General features: G+C 33.6%; 1 protein-coding gene across 3 annotated transcripts in view; it reads left to right on the forward strand.

Annotated features, from left to right (window-relative positions):
* Window positions 1-21,051, forward strand: part of LOC145284437 (AKT-interacting protein-like) — a 110,007-nt gene that overhangs the window by 63,688 nt on the left and 25,268 nt on the right. For all 3 annotated transcript variants that reach the window (XM_080133248.1, XM_080133246.1, XM_080133247.1), the window contains exons 4-6: window positions 9,468-9,568; window positions 11,042-11,130; window positions 11,529-11,627. In XM_080133248.1, coding sequence (XP_079989374.1) covers window positions 9,468-9,568; window positions 11,042-11,130; window positions 11,529-11,627 — 289 coding nt within the window. The remainder of the gene's footprint in view (window positions 1-9,467; window positions 9,569-11,041; window positions 11,131-11,528; window positions 11,628-21,051) is intronic.

Raw genomic sequence — 21,051 nt, forward strand, 5'->3', positions numbered from 1 at the left:
TCATTCCTTGCAAATTTAGTTCATTTACAAAAGTTAAAAATGTCACCGAGGTCAAATATTTTGGATTTAACTGCATTCTTATTCAGATTATCCAAAATATTCTGAGCTTTTGTCTTTTATTTGTCCACTGACGTAGTTGGATTTGAACCTTAGAATTCACCCTCGTTTTTGAGTAGAGTCAGCAGATTTAGCTTTGAATTTTAAGAAGTCCAGTACAGCTTGCCACATACTAGCAAAACTATCAAGGCTTACCTTTGGAGAGCCACCTAACTTTTTAAATTGTTCATCTTCACAAAATTTTTCAAATCTGTCATTCAAGGAATTTGGTTTTATGAAATTTATTTCTGATATAACTGCATCAACAGCTTCCTCCATATTGTCACAAAGACTTTTGCTGCCAAGTGTTGTCTGTGAATAATGCAGTGTACATGCACTAGATAAGCAGCAACAGTTTTCGTCTGAGTTACAAAGCCTTTAATCCTGTCTGTCATGGATGCAGCACCATCTGTGCTGATTTGAATCAATTTAGTTAATGGAATATTGTTATTATTCAAATAATTGTTTACTTCTGAAAAGATATCTCCTCCACTTGTTCTTTCTGGCAAACTTTTATAAAATAGCATTTCTTCTCTGATGTCATTCTGATATGCAAATCTGATACATGAAAGCAGCAGTGCTTGCTTATGAATTGTTGTTTCATCAATTTGTATGGAAAATTTATTTCTATGAAGAATTTCTATTAAATTTATCTTGAACATATCCGATCATTTCATCTTGCCTTCTTGTTTCTGTTTTTAAAGCACTGCTACACCACCTTTGCCGATAAAGTCTTCAACACAAGCTAGCATAGCAGGTTTAATCAGTTTTTCTCTGTCTCCTTGTGGTGCACCGACTTTAGCAATCATTTCTGACACAATATAACAAGGCTTTAATGTTTCAGCCTGATAAGCATTCACTTTCATAAAGAAGTCAACTAATTTTACTGGTTGAGCTTTCAATTTTAACTAAAAGTATTTTTTCCTCTACCAACAAATAATGGATGCTTTGTTTTCTGGTGGATCTTTAACTTTGCCTTCTTCATGGAAGCATTACTCATAACAAAACCACATTCAATACAAACTGGTTTATTGCCTTCAACTTGGTTGACAAATCCTAATAAAAAGAAGTCACCATTGTATTGTTTCACTTTTATTTATTCATTAATTTTTTTTTTTTGCAGGAGGCGCCTTCTTGTGCTGCCATTGCACAATTATAAAATTAAAAAAATGATAAAATAAAACATTAATAAGTAATGGAAATTCTTCAATATATATATATATATATATATATATATATATATATATATATATATATATATATATATATACTGCTGATCAAAAATTTAAGACCTCTTAAAAATCTTTAAAAAGAAACATTTTTGTTTCCATAACCTTTTAGATTGTAGTATTAGTAACCTTAAGTTGGAAAAGTTTGAAATCTGTCCTTAAAAAAAAGGTTGTTTTTTTTTTTAAGATTTTTAAGTGGTCTTAAATTTTTGATCATTATATTTATATATATATATATATATATATATATATATATATATATATATATATATATATATATATATATATATATATATAGAGAGAGAGAGAGACTATCAATAAAATAAGGAAACAACAATATAAAAATATATACTAATGCATATAGATTTTTATTTGTCTATTCAATAAGGATGATACATCAATTAGGGGTGTAGGATAAGTAAACTCTTTATACCATGGTACTTTGAAGCCATGCATATATATATATATATATATATATATATATATATATATATATATATATATAATGTGGCTTCAAAGTACCATGGTATAAAGAGTTGGGGAAACAAAACCAGCCAAAGGTGGGTAAACAAACCCCAGAAACTGCCCCACAGTAAAAGTTACTTCTATTTGACCTTAAGTGCGGGCACCTGTCAATTCTATTTTTAATACTAAAATAAATTCAAACGTATTTCAGTTAGTCTTTCTTACTGGCCAAGAGGTTAATGTGACAGGTTTTTTTCACACTTTATTTTCCACCTTCCACCTTCGCCTCAAGGCTTCTATCTAACTACCAAAACTGTTTTACCCCCCCCCCTTCCTTCAACACAAACATCCGGGCAACGATTTTTTAAAGAAGTTTTAACGTTTTTTTTTTATATGATACTTAAACAGGGTTATTACTTTGCTTATTCTTTTGTTTTGATATAAACCCCCACCACCCCAACACACACCTCTAAATACCCGGGCAACGCCGGGTACCCCCGCTAGTATGGAATAAGTTGGAAAGAGTGGCAACCTTGGTTGAAGTGAGTGTTCCTAATGATGGAGGTCTGAACAGAGCTGAAAGGGAAAAACAGACCAAATACCAAGGTCTCATGTTTGATATGAAAAGAAACTGGAATCTTAGGGAGATATCAATCATACCAGTTATTATAGATGCTACAGGGCTTATGAAGAAGAACCTGAAGTCCTACCTAACTAATATTCCTGGAGAACCAAGTGTAAAAAAGATCCAGACAATTGCACTTAAGAGAACCCAGCATTACAATCTTCAAAGGAAGAAAATTAAAAAAAATAAAAATAAAAATAATAAAAAAAAAAAACACGCACACACACGCATCATTTATCCCACAGAATGGTCTGATATTAGATTTTTAAATCAGTAATGTGTAGACACAGTTGCATAGAAAGAAAATGGCCACCGAGAGACATTGGCGTTTGGGTCAAGATCAAAGTGTAGTATCTGTTCTTCAGATGCTACACTTTAATTTCTTGTTCTCTGTTAGTGGAGGAGAAATCCTTCACGACTGAGACAATTTTTATTTTTGTTCCTTTTTTTTCCACGTTAAAAAACGACCCTGGTGTCTAACTCTGTCCCGTGGGGAGGCATTGTAAATAGGAACAAGTTTTGTAAATTATGTTTATAAGAATGATTTCATGTGGACTGAAAAAAATAACAATATTCCAATTTGTCAGGAAGATGGCTGACAAATTTTAAATGATTCTATGCATTGCAAAGTGTCGGTTAATAACCGATGCGTGGAATTATGAAATCTGTAATTTACCATATGCATTGGATAGTTATTTAGTCAATTAATGGTTGAAGATAATAATGTTTAAAAGATGGATTTCATCATTCAATACGAAAAAAAAAATTTTTTTGAGTGAAGCAAACTTTCCTTACAAACAATTATCTTTATAATTTATATGTGGAGTAAGAATTTCTTTCAATTTCAGTTTTTACATAAAACTCAAACTCGGCAGCCATTTTTTTTTTTTCTAAGACATTGTGTCTAGATATAACGTTTTACTTTTCTTTTATCTCTTCAAATTTCTTGTCGATACATGTTTATTATGAATGATCAGCTTTTATTATTTTGTGTTTGTCTTCTGCAATATTTTTGCAGGGAGGTATCGCCATCCTCCTGTATACAGGGCCTGGTATTCCGAAATGATCACTTATCTAGTATCTGACCAAGCTTAATGTCGTTTAACTTTGGTGATCAAACATGAAGCCCCATGTTTTGACAAGCTTCTGGGCTTGACCTTCACTCCTGATCTGAAATGGAACACGTACATCAAGTCTGTTGCCAAGGTCGCTGGAAAGATGGTGGGATCCTTCTACCGCTCCAGAAGATATCTCACTACTGATGCAATTCTCTATCTATATAAAAGCCAAGTACGTCCAAGGATGGAATACTGCTGCCATATCTGGGCAGGAGCTGCTAAAAACAGCCTATCCTGCCTTGACAGAGTACAAAATAGACTTCGTGGCTTAGTGGGGGATGCCCTTTTCTCTTCCCTGCAACCTCTCTCCCACAGAAGAGACGTTGCAAACCTATCTTTGTTTTATCGTTATTTCCATGGCAGGTGCTCGTCTGAACTCCAGTCTCTGGTCCCCCCTCACCAATCTTTTACGAAAAACACCCGTCTAGCTGAATTCACTGTCAAAAACTTTCCCCACTCTTTATCTATTCCTAAATCAAAACGTAGATTCCATGAACCAAGCTTCTTTCTTAGAACTGCACGCCTGTGGAACTCTGTTCCGTCTGTCTGCTTCCCTCCTGACTACAACTTGGATGTCTTCAAGTCCAACGTAAACAAATTCCTGATGAACCACCCCCTTAAGTAGACACTTTAAATATCCACACTAATGTACTGTACTTACAATAATCCTTATCCCTGAGTGGCTTCCGGGCCTTGATAAGCGGTGACCACCTTGTAAAAAAAAAAATAAATAAATAAAACGTGAATCGATGTGTCTGTTATTATGACATAATTCAAAATTAAATAAATTTTATAATGCCTAAATTTTTTTTTTTCTTTTACAAGAAACTCACCACTTATTAAGACTTGAAGAGCACTCTAGGATACGAGTAAATTCGTATACGGTGGATGCTGAAACGAGTAGCAATTGTTAGTGGTTGAAATTGGGTAGAATTTGATTATTTAAGGGAACAGCTCAACATGAATTTGTTTATATTGGATTTGAAGACAACCATGTTCTAGTCAACTGGAAAGCAAGCCATCAGAACAGAGTTCCCCAAATGGGTAGTTCTAGGAAAAAAGCTTTGTTCATGGAATTTAAGATTTAGACATAGAAAGTGGGGGAAATTGTTGTCAGTTGTTATAGCTAGATGGGTGTTTTTTTTGTGAAAGATTGACGGGGGTGGGGTGGGGTGGACCATAGATTGATGCACAGACGAGTACGTACCATGGAAATAAAAATAGAGCTCAGACAGGCTTGCAACACCTATTGTGGGAAAGAAGTTGCAAGGAGGAGAAAAAGGCATCATCTAAGTTTCAAAGCTGATTTTTAATTTTGTCAAGGTGGGATAGGGTGCTCTTGAACAAAATCTATTTTAAATTTTATGTCTTTAATCGTCCAATATGTTTATTTTTTAATGAAGAAAGTATGTCACGTCTTTCAAAACACCATTTCACAAGTTTAATTTGAAAATCTAGAAAAGCGAATGTTATGATTAAAATCATTTTTTGTTTTCTGACACTTTTGTTGTTAAAACAACTTATTCATTGAAGAAGAAAATTGCTGTTTTGTTTTTTTGTTTTTTTTTTCTCCCACCACTTTGCCTGTGGCATTAACCCAAGGGGTCGGTTCCTCGTGGAGCTCTACATTTCATTCCCTTTTTTTTTATTATTTACTACCAAGTATTATTTTCTCTTTTCAATAAAAATATTGCTTATTATAAAATCTTTTTTTTTCCTCTTCATTATTCACGTGGTACCCCCCCTCTCCATCATCATCATTTGCTTTGAAGTAAAATTTCATAACTTTTTGTTGTTCCTTCTGTTGCTCTTTAGTTTCTTTCAAATCATATTCAGTCACCCATGAAAATCCCATAAAAGCGTTGCGTCGTGTAAAACACTGTTTTTAATGATCCTTTTTTTTGTTCACCTTTAATAATTGATCAACCATTTTTCTTTTTAACTTGTAAGAGTAAAATAAGCCGTGACAACCTGTTGCCAAAAATCCTTTTTGATGTTGACCACAATCCGCAGCTTTTCAATCTGACCTCTAAAAAAAAAAAAAGAAAATAGACAAAAAAGAACACACGTCATTTAGAAAAAAAAAAGTGACGCTCTATTATCCTTTTTCTTTTCTTTTTTTTTTTTAACTTGATTGGATGTATTATGAATCTTTATTTTCATGTTTTATTTTATCAGTTGAAAAGCAACAAAGATTAAATTTTTATTGCTCCTTTTTTTTTTTTTTTTTTTTTACATGGACAAAAATCTTGTTTTATCCATACTGTTTGTCGGTCATTATTTGTTTTATATATATATATATATATATATATATATATATATATATATATATATATGATAGGATGATTCCAATATTTTCCCCGGTATCGTATTAAATTTCCTGATTTCGATACAATTACTAATTTCGATTTTGATTCTTTATAAATCTAAATAATTTTACTCCAAAATTATTAATTTTTCCCAATTACTGTAAAAAAAAACATGTTAAATATGCATATATTTTCTCAAGCGCAAAAACACATTTGTAGTGATGGTGAGGGTCTCTAGATTTTAGTTTTTACTGGTAGTTTAAAATCAATAAATGTCTATTTTTTTTTTTTACTAGCGGGACCTCTGGAAATTCCACAGGGGACTGATTCCTATGTAATATATTGATGTTGGCATTCTATAGATATTCAGCATAAATGGAGACGCTTTGATATTATTGTAGCTCTTTTGTTAAAACTACAAAAGTATTTATCTAAGCTAGCAGGGACGTCCAGCGTAGCCCGGTCGAAAAATATGCTTGAATACAATATTTTAATTCTTGCAGATTTCATATATATTATTAAAGCGTTAATGTTCTATTGATTTTTATATATCATAAAGGTGCGATTTCAAATATAAAAAATATATTCATATAACTTAGGTTCATCAGTTATAATCGAAACCGAATCCCAAACTTAACTTTAGTTCCTTCAGCTATAACCGAAACCAAAACTTATGAAGAATTTTTGATTCTTGATAAAATTATTTATAAAAAAAAAAATAGATTACTAAGGTGGCATCAACTAAAACCGAAACCAAGACTTATGAAGACTTCTTGATAAAATTATTTTTAAAAAATAGATTATTGCTATCAGCTATAACCAAAACCAAAATTATGAAGAATTCTTAGTAAAATTATTTATAAAAAAAATAAATGACTTGAGTGCCACTAGTTATAACCAAAACTTATTAAGAATTCTTGGTAAAATTATTTATTACAAGAAATGGAAGTACATAACAATTAAATGACCCAGATGTAAGCGCGACACAGAAAATAACACACCAGCTATCGTATGAATATATATATATATATTATTACCAATAGTGGAAGATTTTGTCTAAAATAAATTAAAAAGATAATTAAAGAATTGCTTTGGCATCGGAAAATAGTCACCATTTTTTTCTGATTCCAATTCTGTTTCCAATATCCCCAAAAGTTCTGATTTTTCTGATTTCGATTAATCGTCCCAACACTAATATATATACAAACATGTATAATAGTTTATAATTTGTTATTATTTTGATAAGTATCTATACACAACTTAGAATTAATAAATTTACTAATTATTAAATAGAACATTTTGATAGAAGATTCATAAATTAATTAAAATTGTTAGTACGAATAGTTGGGTTCAATGACTTTGATAAAAATTCAATATGGCGTAATGGAAAAATATGAAGGGATCTGCAACTTCTCTTCTAATTTTCGGATTTTTACCATGTCAAATCACATTTCAATTCCTTTTGACATTATTGTTGCTATTTCTTCTGATGAGTTGAGGGCATTATAGATTCACTGATTGATATAATAATTAAGTGATTGATTTGCGCTATGAAACAGATACTGTCAAGAATTGTATAAGTCAACTGAATTAAAGAAATAAATTATAAGATGGTCAACATCATGAATTTTGGAATATAACTTTTTATCATTTATTCTCTATATTGCTCTTTGATTACATTGAGCTTAAATAAGGATTGATATATAATAAGAAAATATATTTCTACAGAAATATATATATACTAGCAAAAGTGCCCGTTGTTGACTGGGTTCAAAAACAGCCTACAGAAAATGAACTCTGATTTATGAAAGTATGATAGGTTACGAAAAGGAAGAGTTGTAAATTTGGGTTGAATTTGGGGGTATCAAAACCAAAGCAAAATATGATGAAAGTAAAAATAAAATAGTTAAACCCCATAATTTATTATACCATACCTGTTCACACTGAAACACTTATCACAATATTCTGTGGATCTATATTAAAAAACCTTGTTAAACTTTGTGACCTATTTCCATTCTATGGAGGTCAGGTGCGAACGAACACCCCATAATTTTATTATACCATATTTCTTCAAACCGAAACATAATTATCAAAGTATATTTACGCAGATAGATATGAAAAGTCTTTATTAAAGTTTGTGCCTATTTCCATTCTATGGAGGCCAGGCGTGAACGCAGACCCCACAATTTTATTATACCATCCTTATTTAAGTTAAAACATACTTATTAAAGTATTCTTATATACATCTATATCAAAAACACTTGTAAACGTTTTTTTTTTTTTTTTTTTTTTTATTTCCATACTTCGTGGACCAGGTGCGAATGCAAACCCCACAATTTTAATGAACCACTGTTCTGCCAGATCAAACATACCCATTCCTGTGTCTCGATACATCTTCTATCATTATATGTAATCAGTTTTTAAAATAGTCAACCATATAGGAGCCTATTCGTGACCAGACACACACACACACACACACACACACAGACATAAGCTTCATATTATATACACACAGCACAATAGCGTTGATACACCAGGTCTTGCCAGATCACCGAAGTTAAGCAACATTGACTCTGGCCAGTACCAGATGGGTGACCGTTTAGGAAAGCTAGGCGTTGTATGTACTGTGACGAGTTGTAGAAATTTCTAGGTAAGTATCTGGGTGCGCATTAACTCACTGAGAGAGATGCACTCTCAGTTTTCATTAAAACATGCATATCAGAAAAGGAAACTTTGATGTAAAAACCTGTGGTGTACTGTATACTCTGTCCTGTGGCAGTCATCTGCACCGACAAAAATTAGTAGTAATACCATAAAGTGTGGTTGGTTCTACACAAAGCCTTCACCACCACAAATCATCTATGTGGAATTCCGAGCAACTTAGTTGTTGCGGCGGGAACTCATATGTTGAAATCGATGGGAGAGTCCATCATATACAACATAATCATGGATCTTGTTAGATCTCCGAAGTTATGCAACATTAAGTCTGATTAGTATCAGGTGGATGAACATTTGGGAATACTAGGCGCTGTATGTATGAACATATCCTTGCAAGAACTGCAGAAACAGAACGTCATCTCTCCTAACCAAATTTGATATTCCCTAGACACTTTCTCTTTTGGGGTGGGTAGGGGGTCTCAACCTGCCTACGGTTAATGCCACTGGCTAGCTAGCTGGTTTAGAAAGGATTTCCAGATAAAGTAGAGAACCTACTTGGCCTTGTTCATTATTTCATTACAATATTGCGTTGGTTTTAAGAAGCTGTTCACAACCGTACCAGCATTCGGCAACGATATTGAATCATTGAGATGAAAAACAAATAGTCAGGAGGGCAAGTAAATGTAAGTCTCATAGGAAGACTACTGCATAGTGGTGTATTATTTTAAATTACATGATGTACAGATACATCATAAGAGTTACATATCATCTAATGAAGATTACTAAAAACTGTATGCAGAGTTAAGAAACAAAATGTTTGTTTGCATTACATTTAAATTTTTGTTAATATGGTTTAAAGAAATGGAGAGCAGGAATGTTCCGTTGAATCTTTTGTATTTTTGTACCTTCTCCCTCTGCTTGGATGTTTCTTGTCATTCTATAAGTTTCTTTTTTTTTTCCCCCCCAGTATGGAATGGAATGTTATTTGTCAGAAAAGGAATGTATCAAGGTGGAATCTTTCGATTTATCCTAAAAGTTTCAGAAACATATCCAAATTGTGACAGTCCTGTAAGTATGAATATAAGTTTTTTGCTTTCATGAATTTGATAAATATCAGTACCTGAATTTTGTGGTTCCTGAAACATTTGCTATATTTATTCTATGTGATGCATATATATACAAGGGGCATTCCAAAGTAATTCCTGCTATTTTATTATTGTAACTATGTAGAAAAATTAATTCTGGAGGACAAAAGGGCACTCGTTTTAATGGTATCACTCCAGTCTTCATAGCTCTTCAACTTTTTGAGTTAATAAAATACTTTACTTCGGAACAACCTTCATATACAATTAGTAATACCAAACAATGTACAGTTTAGCGCTGGACAAGGCACATTCTGCTACTTAATCTGACAGTCACTGTTTTTAAAACAGTAATTGATATATTTCTCTTACGTCAATCAATATAAAACTAGTATGAATTGATTCAAAATACCATTTTCTTTAAAATGGTATTTTGATATTTTTATTGTGATTCTTCCTTTTATCAGAAACATTATTCATGGAATATGAGGACTAAAGGACAAAATAAGAGATGTGAAAGTTATACGGCTGTCAGAAGTAAATCCAAGATCCACTTCTCTAATTTTTACTCTTTTACCAGAATTGATATTATAGTTTTCTTCCATAATGATTATCGCACGATGACATTTTTTTTAAAGACTTTTTTTACTTATTGGAAATGTGAAATTTTTTTTCATTTATAACAATTTTTGGATGATCATAATTCGGCAGTTAATTGGGCTAGCAAAATAAATTTTGTATTTTTGTCTTGCAAAGAATGTGGGATCCATCTACCATGCTAGAAATCATTCTCTCACCAGGCAGTATTGTATATATCTGGCAGGTCACCTTTGTCACATCTGGGTTTGTGCATCATCCATTACGCCTCCCTTTCTTAGACAAGGTCAAAAAGAAAGTCTGTAATCTAATACGTCCCACACTGTCTACCAAGCTCCATCCCTGTCCCATCACCACCATATTGCATCCTTGTGCTTGTTTTATAAGTACTTCAATGGAATGTGTTTCAACAAACTTGCTGCTCTGGTGTCTGTTTGACACAAAAATACACTTGGCAAACCCGACAATCAGTTAAATCCCGTCCCTTCACGTTGAATGTCCTCAGAAGACGGATTTTTTTTTTACTCTAATAGCTTCTTTCCACTAACAGCTAGAATTCCCGCCTTGGTTTTTTCCAATATGTAGAAATTTAAATGTGATGTAAGCATCATGCTGCCCCACTCCCCACTTGGAATGCCCCTTGTGTATCTGACCCCTAATTCATAGTAACTTCTTACTTTTCAGTGGCAATGTGCCTTGTTTGAGGTGAATCACAGTAAAATAAATAAAAATCAATCTATGTAGTCCTATTTCTTGATAAAATTTTGATTTGGGATTCCTGCTTTAAGAATCCATCAACTGATTTAATGTATACCATTTTTAAAGGATTCCTTTTTTTTTTTAATTTATTTATTTTCTTCAGACGCTTTTCTTTATTCCACCATTGTTCCATCCAATTGTTCACCCTGAAACCGGAGAATTGGATGTGAAAAGAGCTTTCCCAAAATGGAGGTAATGGCATTAATCTTTTATTTTATTTTTTGGTGTGTCAACGCGATTGTTCATTATTTTATTTTATTTTTCCTCTGTTATTTTCGTTTTTTTCTTTCGTTTTTTTTTTTTTTTTTTTTTTTTTGCTTCATTTTATTTTCTTTTTTCTTTTTCATTTTTTTTTTTCATTTTTTTTTCACCTGAAAATGTTTGTTGATCCGAATGAAACCAGTCCAATTTTTCTTTGCTTTTATTTCTTCCTGTGTTTAATTGTTTTTCCTTTCTTTCATACATTTCATAAGATACAGATATGTCCTCATAAGAACTAAACAATATTTTTTTTTTTTTTTTAACCTATGAAAGAATCCTTATTTTTTATTTTAAATTTCTCTCACAACATTTTTATTTTATTTTCACAGAAAAAATGTAAATCACTTATGGCAAGTTTTATTGTATGCCAGAAGAATATTTTATAAAATTGATACGAAAACACCTTGGAATCCAGAAGCCGCTGTTTTGTAAGTTGTTTGTTATTTTTGTTCGTGTCATGTTTATGGTTGGTGAGTCTACTGTCTCTAGAATCAAACTTGTACAAAAAATTTGAAGGAAGGGATGCTTTTGAAAAATGTTTAAAACTTGATGAGGAGCTATTTACACCTTGATTTCAATAGAACCATTAAAACTTAATTTCACTGGGACCATTAAAACTTAATTTCACTGGGACCATTAAAACTTAATTTCACTGGATTAATATGAAACTAATAATGAATTTGTTGTTTAAGTCAAAAATAATAATGAATTTGTTGCTGAAGTCAAAAATAATAATGAATTTGTTGCTGAAGTCAAAAATAATAATGAATTTGTTGCTGAAGTCAAAAATAATAATGAATTTGTTGCTGAAGTCAAAAATAATAATGAATTTGTTGCTGAAGTCAAAAATAATAATGAATTTGTTGCTGAAGTCAAAAATAATAATGAATTTGTTGTTGAAGTCAAAAATAATAATGAATTTGTTGCTGAAATCAAAAATAATAATGAATTTGTTGCTGAAGTCAAAAATAATAATGAATTTGTTGCTGAAGTCAAAAATAATAATGAATTTGTTGCTGAAGTCAAAAATAATAATGAATTTGTCGCTGAAGTCAAAAATAATAATGAATTTGTCGCTGAAGTCAAAAATAATAATGAATTTGTCGCTGAAGTCAAAAATAATAATGAATTTGTCGCTGAAGTCAAAAATAATAATGAATTTGTCGCTGAAGTCAAAAATAATAATGAATTTGTCGCTGAAGTCAAAAATAATAATGAATTTGTCGCTGAAGTCAAAAATAATAATGAATTTGTCGCTGAAGTCAAAAATAATAATGAATTTGTCGCTGAAGTCAAAAATAATAATGAATTTGTCGCTGAAGTCAAAAATAATAATGAATTTGTCGCTGAAGTCAAAAATAATAATGAATTTGTCGCTGAAGTCAAAAATAATAATGAATTTGTCGCTGAAGTCAAAAATAATAATGAATTTGTCGCTTAAGTCAAAAATAATAATGAATTTGTCGCTTAAGTCAAAAATAATAATGAATTTGTCGCTTAAGTCAAAAATAATAATGAATTTGTCGCTTAAGTCAAAAATAATAATGAATTTGTCACTCAAGTCAAAAATTATGGCTCGCAATCACTATTTTCTCTCATTTTTCTTTTTTCTGCTTTTTTCTTCATCTTTTTCATTAAGTAAGCAAATTCCAAACATGAAATAATTTCGGATAATTCTTTTTTAACCAATAAAAATACAGATAATTCATTATTTTAATTTTTTTAAGATAAATTTGCTTTTTTTTTTTTTTTTTTTTTTTATGGAAATCGATCCAGACAAGGCATGAAGCCACTTAATGTAAGGAGCTAAAAAAAAAGGTATTAAAAAAAAACAAAAAAACTTGTGTTAGATGACCAAGAAAACAAATTTTTCTCTCTTTGTCAGAAACATTGCTCATGGAATTTGAAGATTAAAGAACAAAATAAGGGAAGCAAAAATTACATGGTTACCAAAAGTAAACCCATCATCTAACCATCCGTTGTGTTACTCATAGGTTGTGAGTTCAATCCTTGCTAGTAACCTATGATTTTGACATTTCATTAATTTTCAAACAAAATGCCCAGCAAAGAAGAGCCCTTTTCTAGCAAGGATAAGATAAGTCAGACCAGTTTCACTACTTGATCCAGGTTCAGAGTCATCACACACACCTAGTTGAACATGGACTGAAAGTTTATATAATGAAAACTTTTTTTTTTTTTTTACATCGAGGTCACCACTTATCAAGGCCCGGAAGTCACTCGGGGATAAGGTTATTGCGTATACATTAATCAATGGGATAGTATCATAGTAATTGTTAGTATTGGAGATTTGATAAAGTGTCTTACTTAAAAGGGCGATTCATCAGGAATTTATTTATGTTGGACTTGAAGACATCCAAGTTGTAGTCAGGTGAGAAACAGGCAAACGGAAGAGAATTCCACAGGTGTGCAGATCTAAGAAAGAAGCTTTGTTCATGGAATCTACGTTTTGATTTAGGCACAGATAAAGTGTGGGAAAATTGACAGTGGTTTCAACTAGACAGATGTTTTTCGTGAAAGATTGGCAAGGGAGGGGGCAGAGATTGGAGCTTGGACGAGCACTTGCCATGGAAATAACGATAAAATAAAGACAGGCTCACAACGTCTCTTCTGTGGGAGAGAGGTTGCAAGGAAGAGAAAAGGGCATCCCCCACTAAGCCACAAAGTCTATTTTGTACTCTGTCAAGGCACGATAGGCTGTTTTTAGCAACTCCTGCCCAGATGTGGCAGCAGTACCCCATCCTTAGACGTACTTGGCTTTTATATAGATAGAGAATTGAATCACCAGTGAGATATCTTCTGGAGCAGTAGAAGGATCCTACTATTTTTCCAGCAACTTTGGCAACAGACTTGATGTACGTGTTCCATTTCAGGTCAGGAGTAAAGATCAATCCCAGAAGCTGTTTTTTAGCCCTAAAAGTCCCAGAGGGATGCGAACCAGAATTTTAGCCAGGGTCACCCATACTGAATTAATATTAAGAACAATGGCCTCCACATTTTGGCCCAGTTTCAGCACCTGGCAACAGACTTGATGTACGTGTTCCATTTCAGATCAAGAGTAAAGGTCAAACCCAGAAGCTTTTTTTTTTTTTTTTATTCAATTTTCACCCCAAACAAGGCACAGTGCCACTTTGAAGCAAGGGGCTACTATTAGGGACTTAATTAGCGGGGTCATTATGAAGGGAGATGAGTAGAAAGATGTTTGTTCACATTACACTTGAACTTCTGCATATCACTGCAGTTGGGAAAGCAGAATCCCAGAAGGGAGTTTCAAAGACCCGCAATTCTGGGGAAGAAACTATTGGAGTAAAAGGCTTTCTTGCACCTAGGGATCTCTACTGTAAAGGGATGAGACTTAGTAGCTTGTCGGGTTTGTCGGGGGTAGTTACATCGGGGAGGTACAAGTGTTTGCAGTTCGTCAGAGCATTCACCATTAAAGTATTTGTAGAACAGGCAGAGGGATGCAACATCTCGTCAATGGGACAGAGGCTGAAGCCTAGATGACAGTTCAGGACCTATCAGGTTGGCGACTCTCTTTTGAACCCTGTCCAGGAGCGAAAGACCAGCAGCAGATGCACCAGCCCAGATGTGACAACTGTACTCCATACATGGGCGAATGGTTGCCTTATAGAGGTATAGGATACTGGCAGGCGTAAGTAGTTTTCTAGCACGGTAGAGGGAGCCAACCTTCCTTGCAGCAGCCTTGGCAATGCTCTCAATGTATCTATTCCAGTTCATATTCCCTGTAAACGTTAGGCCGAGGAGTTTAAAAGAAGTACTTTCAGGCAATGTGTTCTTGGCCATTGCTATTGGTGGTAGAGAAGGTTTCTTGTATTTATTGAAGGAAACAAGCTTAGTCTTAGCAGCATTGAATGTGACCAACCATTTTTGTCCCCATTCCACTACAGATTGGAGGTCATCCTCTAGTGTTTCTGCCATTTTCTTGGATATGTGTTCATTTGTTTTCCCCTCATATCTGTTATAGAGAGTGGTGTCATCGGCAAATATACCCATCTCCGAAACAATTTTATCAGGGGGGTCATTTATGAATATCAGGAATAATAGAGGTCCAAGGATAGACCCCTGAGGTACTCCCGCATTTATGTCATATTGTTTAGATGTACGACCGTCGAGGACAACTTTGATTTTTCTATTACTTAAGAAGAATTTAATTGCATTATGAATTCTTCCAGTGATTCCATATGATCTAATTTTCCTTAGAAGACCATCGTGCCATACCCTGTCAAAAGTCTTAGATATATCAAGGGCCACCGCTCTACCCTCCCCTGTTTTGTCCAATGAACGGCATATACGTTCAGAAACTACAGTTAAGATATCTGCTGTTGAACGGGCTTGCCTGAATCCATATTGTTTGTCAGTCAGGAGTTTAGCAGCTGTTAGGTGCTGGACTAGGGCTTGATTAACTAAGGACTCAAATATTTTGGCGAAAAGCGGGAGGAGCCTAATGGGGCGATAATTTAGTGGGTCAGTTCTTTTATCAGAATTCTTGAAGACTGGTACCACAGAGGCGGTTTTCCAGCAGTCGGGAAAGCAAGATTCGTTAAGGCATTTATTGTAAGGTTTGGAGAGAACTGGAGCAACCTCGGCAGAGCATTTTTCTAATAGCACAGCCGGGATGAGATCTGGTCCACATGCTTTTGAGGTGTCTAGGTTTTTTATAATAGTAGTAATACACACGGACGAAAAAACGTTTTGGATAATCACAGATTTCAAGGTAGTTCTACTAAAATAGCCATATTTTTTAAACCAAAGCACTTCAAGTCTTCAAATTACTACTGTTTTGTTTGGAAATGAATGTACTTTCAAATGAATTAATAAATATGAATGTACATTATATATTTTAAGAGTTTTAAGCAAATAAAGTGATAAAAATGTGAACGTCATAAAATGGCGTTTTCGGTAAGGTTTTGTAATGACCCCCCCCCCCGTTTTCTAAAGGCCCGTACCGTGATTGTATGAAGAATTTCATCATGAAATTTGGGAACCAATCAGAAGAGGTGTTAATCTTAATACTGTCAAGTGTCCAAAATATTTCTGACCATTTGTTTTTTTGTCGTGTTAAAAATAAGACTTTAATATGACGAGTATCGAACATTTTGAAAAAAAAATTCATCGGACACCCAGTAGTAAGTAAATCAATCTTTTTACTATCTTTATCAATTAAAAGTATTATTTTATGTTGAGTAGGACCGCGGTAATTGATAATTTAAAAGGACCTACCCGAAAAAAAAATTGTTTCTATTTCTCGAATTTGGTCAAATGAAGTTAGTATTACTAGAAGCAGCAGCAGCAGCTCCAGCCTGTAGAATCAGCTATAGCAGTGTAAACAACACGCGTTCTTTAATTTTTATTCAAGAACGAATTAAGAAAAACATGAAAATATGAATATAAATGTTCTTATGTTTAATTAGAGCTATTTTGTTATCAGAATAACATTAGTTTAGAACTATTCGGTTTTCAGAATGTATAATAACAACAATCCCAACCAATTCGGCATTATGAATCTGTTGCAATTTCTCACATTTCTCGTCAAATTTAAAAACATGGTTAAAAAAACAAAATAAACTTTTGTAGATATATAGCTTGCATGCACTTTTATTCTTTAAATTAGTTTTGAACAGCGAATTAAACCAATGTTTTACTGCGAACAGCCACAAATGTTTTTTTTTCAAAATCAAAATAAGTATCAAAATCTCGTTTATACATAGATTCAAAAAAGTTGTCAAAAAACAAATATATAAATGTTATCAAAGGCAAGATAAGTTACTTTTCTACCTAACTGGATAATTTTCTAGTGTTTTTATTTAATGTAACATGTTTATTCAGCTCGAAAAACGTACAGTGTTTACCAATGTATTGGAAAATTAAAAATGGCGCCCGGCCCGACTCTCTTTGACACGGTAAGTTTGAGAAAAGGAGTTAAAAATTTTTAAAAACTATACAAAATACTGTTAAAAACTCACCGAATATATGTCAGCCTATGTCACGGTAACATATATTGAGCGAGTTTCTAGCAGTATTTTGTCTACTTTTTTATTTTTAACTCTTTTCCCCAAACTTAGCGTTTCAAGAGAGTCGGGCGCCATTTTAAATTTTCCAAAACATCGGTAAACACTGTTTTCAAGCTGAATAAACATGTTACATTAAATAAAAACACTAAAAAATTATCCAGTTAGGTAGAAAAGTAACTTGCTTTTGATAACATTTATTTGTTATATATTTGTTTTTTTTGACAACTTTTTCGAATCTATGTGTATAGTAATACAAACCCTCAAAATCTATATCAATATTCTTGAAATTTTAAAAGCAGTTAGAAAACACATCAAACTACAATTAGGAAGCTTTTTATTTCGTTATTTTTTTTTTTTCTAGTGAAAGATATTTTTACAACCTGCTCCAGCGTAGTATAAACGGCCTATGGAATTAACACCTTCAACCTCGAAAATAGAAATCAACAAATTTATGGAATTTTCTTTGACTTCACCTCTAATCCAAATTATGTGTGGCAAGTCTCCTCCTAAAACACTCTTTAACCCTAATAATAACACTAAGTTCGAATGGCAAGCCCCCCCCCCAACAAAATACCTCTGTAACCCACATACAAGCATCTAAAACAAACAAACAAAAAATAGATCCTTCCTTAAAGAAAAATACACATAAAAATAAATTGGTTAACTGTCCTAAAATGCTAGAATGGCCAGGAAATGGTGAATTATTTTACATTAAATTTTTGTGAAACTAACCGCTCCCCCCTCTAATATTGTTTTTATTAGCTTTGTCTCTGTCAAGTTTTCAGTATGTCCACACATAATTTTCCTTATCATTTTCCTTTAATTCAAAGTCCGAATGGCAACCCTCCCCATATTCTCATTGCATAGAAACCCTCTTAAAGCTACACATAATCATCTTTAAAAAAAAAAAAAAAAAAGCATGCATATTTTCCCATAGAAAAAAAAAACAGTTAACTGCCCTAAAATGCTAGAATGACCTGTAATAGGAAATTATTTTACATTCAATTCTAAAATAATTTGTTTATCTTTCATTAAAGTTTTTCATGGCATTTCATACATAATTTCCTAAAAAGGTATAATCACATTTTGGAGGGGTGGTCAGAAGGAGTTGAGTGGGGTTAAACAGAAGGTGTTAATCTACAATAATACCAAAGAAATATTGCAATATATTCATTTTTAAATGGTCTTATGTTTAGATTTAAGTTTTTTGTACATAAAGCACATTACAATTCAACTTTGAGTTCTCCAACTTCTTTTCTGTTTATGGATACATGGCATTTTTAAGGAATTGCTGCATATTTATGCACATTTACTGCAGATTATTTGGAAACCATAAACTTTGGGAGATTTTCAGTTGCATATTCTGATTCCTTGTACAAAAATACACTTATATGGTAAATTTCATTTCTTAGTCTTGTGTTTTAACAACGATATGACATTTTTACTGAAAAAGTAGTGTAAAAAATGTGACGAAACGCATATGGTCTTAAAGAGGGAAAAATATCCAAATGCGTGAGGCACAAAAATAGCCATAACTTCCTTAATTTTAATCAGATTTTAAAAATTTAAAAAGATTCTTTCTTAGCTCATCAAGCTCTTTCTATGCATACCAATATTGAAATATTTCAAGCTATTTCAATTTTTTCATGTGTATTGCTAATAATAGCATGTACCTGAGAAGGGGTGATTTTCAAATCGTCTAGTGTGGCGTCTGTTCGCAGAGGAAAATCAGGGAGTGAGTGGTGTACCGAGTTCAGTGTGGAGTTTGAGGCAAACTGACTGGCAAGCAGATTAGCCTTGTCAGTTGCTGTGCAAGCAACCTCATGATTGTTTGATAGTGGGGGAATAGTTGACTGTCCTTTATTTACTACGCTGTTGTAGATTTTCCAAAAATCCCGGGTTCCTAATTTCTGTGCTTTGATGCGTTTTCTGATGGTTTCAGAGTAATCTGTCTTAGCTATCTCTATCACTCTCTTACAATTATTTCTAGCTTCTATAAACTTCTGTTTATTTGAGCTGGACTTATGTCAGTTGAATCTGCGGAACGCATGCTGCCTTTGACAAATGGCAGCTGCACAAGCAGAAGTAAACCATTGGGGAGAGTGGGGCTTGCTATAGAATTTCCGTGCAGGAACATGTGCTTCAATTGCAGTTTTGAACCATTTAGTGGTCTCCTTTGCACACTGTTCCGCTGGAAGAGTAAAGATATTTTGCCATGGGGCATCTCTGATAAGTTCCCTGATGGCTTCCCAATCAGCCTTTTTGTAATACCTCGTTGTTTTGAGTAGTGGATCTTCAGTTTTAGGGAGAGAATTTAGGCTGATTTCTACCATTATCACAGCATGATCAGTATTCCCGAGTGGGCTGTGGGCATTTATTGTACAGTCATTGGGAACCGTTGTCAGAAAGAGATCTAGAAGTGAGGCATGTTGATCTTGCTGGTCTGGGAACCGTGTCGGAAATGTAATCAACTGAGATAGGGAATGGGATATAGAGAAGCTGTGTTGTGCTACCAGCTACGTCTGTGTGATTAGAGAATCCTAGCCAGTTACTGTGGTGGACATTGAAGTCACCAAATACATGTATTTGTGTGCTAGTATCGAGGGAGAGTGCTATATCTATGCTGTCTGAGACTTTGTTTATTTGGGTACAGTCTTGGTTTGAGGGAGAGCGGTAGAGAAAATACAAGTAGCTAATATTGTGTTGCATATTTAGTCTGAAGCACATAAAAGCCTGGTCCTCTGATTCTAGTTTTATTTCTCTAGTCAGGGGGAGGGTGTTATAATATAGACTCCAAGCCCATGCATATGTCTGTCCGAGTCCTTACGGTAGAGTGGGAGATAACCAGGCATGTTAAAGTGGTTAGAGGGAATGGAGGAGTGAAGGTTAGTTTCACTTAATGCTAAGATATCCGGGATGTTTACAAGGAGAAATGACTCAACATCATCTAAGTTAGTTCTAAGCCCGCGGATATTAGTAAATGCAAGCCTCAAGGGAGGAGGCAGGTTGGTTTTCTTTGAGTTTGGTCCTGGTTTAAACGTAACTTTTGCTTGAGCTGTCATTTCATTTTATTTTATTTAAAAGTTTCAGTCCTTCCTAGCTTGTCAAAACCTAGAGCCTCCCCAAGACGAAAGCCATCCATTACAATTGATGTCAGATGGGGATTAGAGCGTTGATGCTGCAAAGATAGGAGCTTGATTTTAGATGCATTAAAAGTAACCAGCCACCTCTTCCCCCACTGTACCACTTGCTCAAGATCAGAGGAGAGAGAATCAAAGAGCTTTGTCATTTACGGCCTTTGATGTGTTGCCATAGATGGTTGTGTCATCAGCATAGATGTCAACAAATGATTTAAGTATGTGTTTTGGGAGATCATTGATGTAGATCAGAAAGAGTTGGGGCCAGGATGGACCCCTGAGGGCCTTCAACATTAATATTCTGGGCCTCTGATTTCTGCCCATCAACCACTATTATGAACCTATCAGTTATACCGTAGCTGGAAATCTTGTGAAGTAGGCCCTTATGCCATACCTTAATGAAGGCCTTTGATATGTCAAGAGTAATTGCCCTAGAAAGGAAGCCTTTGTCAAGAGATTCACTAATCCTATGAGATATAACCATTAGCACATCTGCTATAGATCTAGCAGAACGGAAACCATATTGCATGTCACTAAGAAGGTTTGTGAATTCTTTAGAGACACCGAGAATAACATTACCAAATCAACAAAGTTTGCGATAAACAGGACTTTTCGAGTTAAGAAGACTGAAAAAAAAAAAAAAATTAGTAATTGCTGAGTTATTT

Source organism: Euprymna scolopes, chromosome 9, assembly GCF_053919585.1.
Source record: "Euprymna scolopes isolate OS-2025 chromosome 9, ASM5391958v1, whole genome shotgun sequence".
NCBI lineage: Eukaryota > Metazoa > Mollusca > Cephalopoda > Sepiida > Sepiolidae > Euprymna > Euprymna scolopes.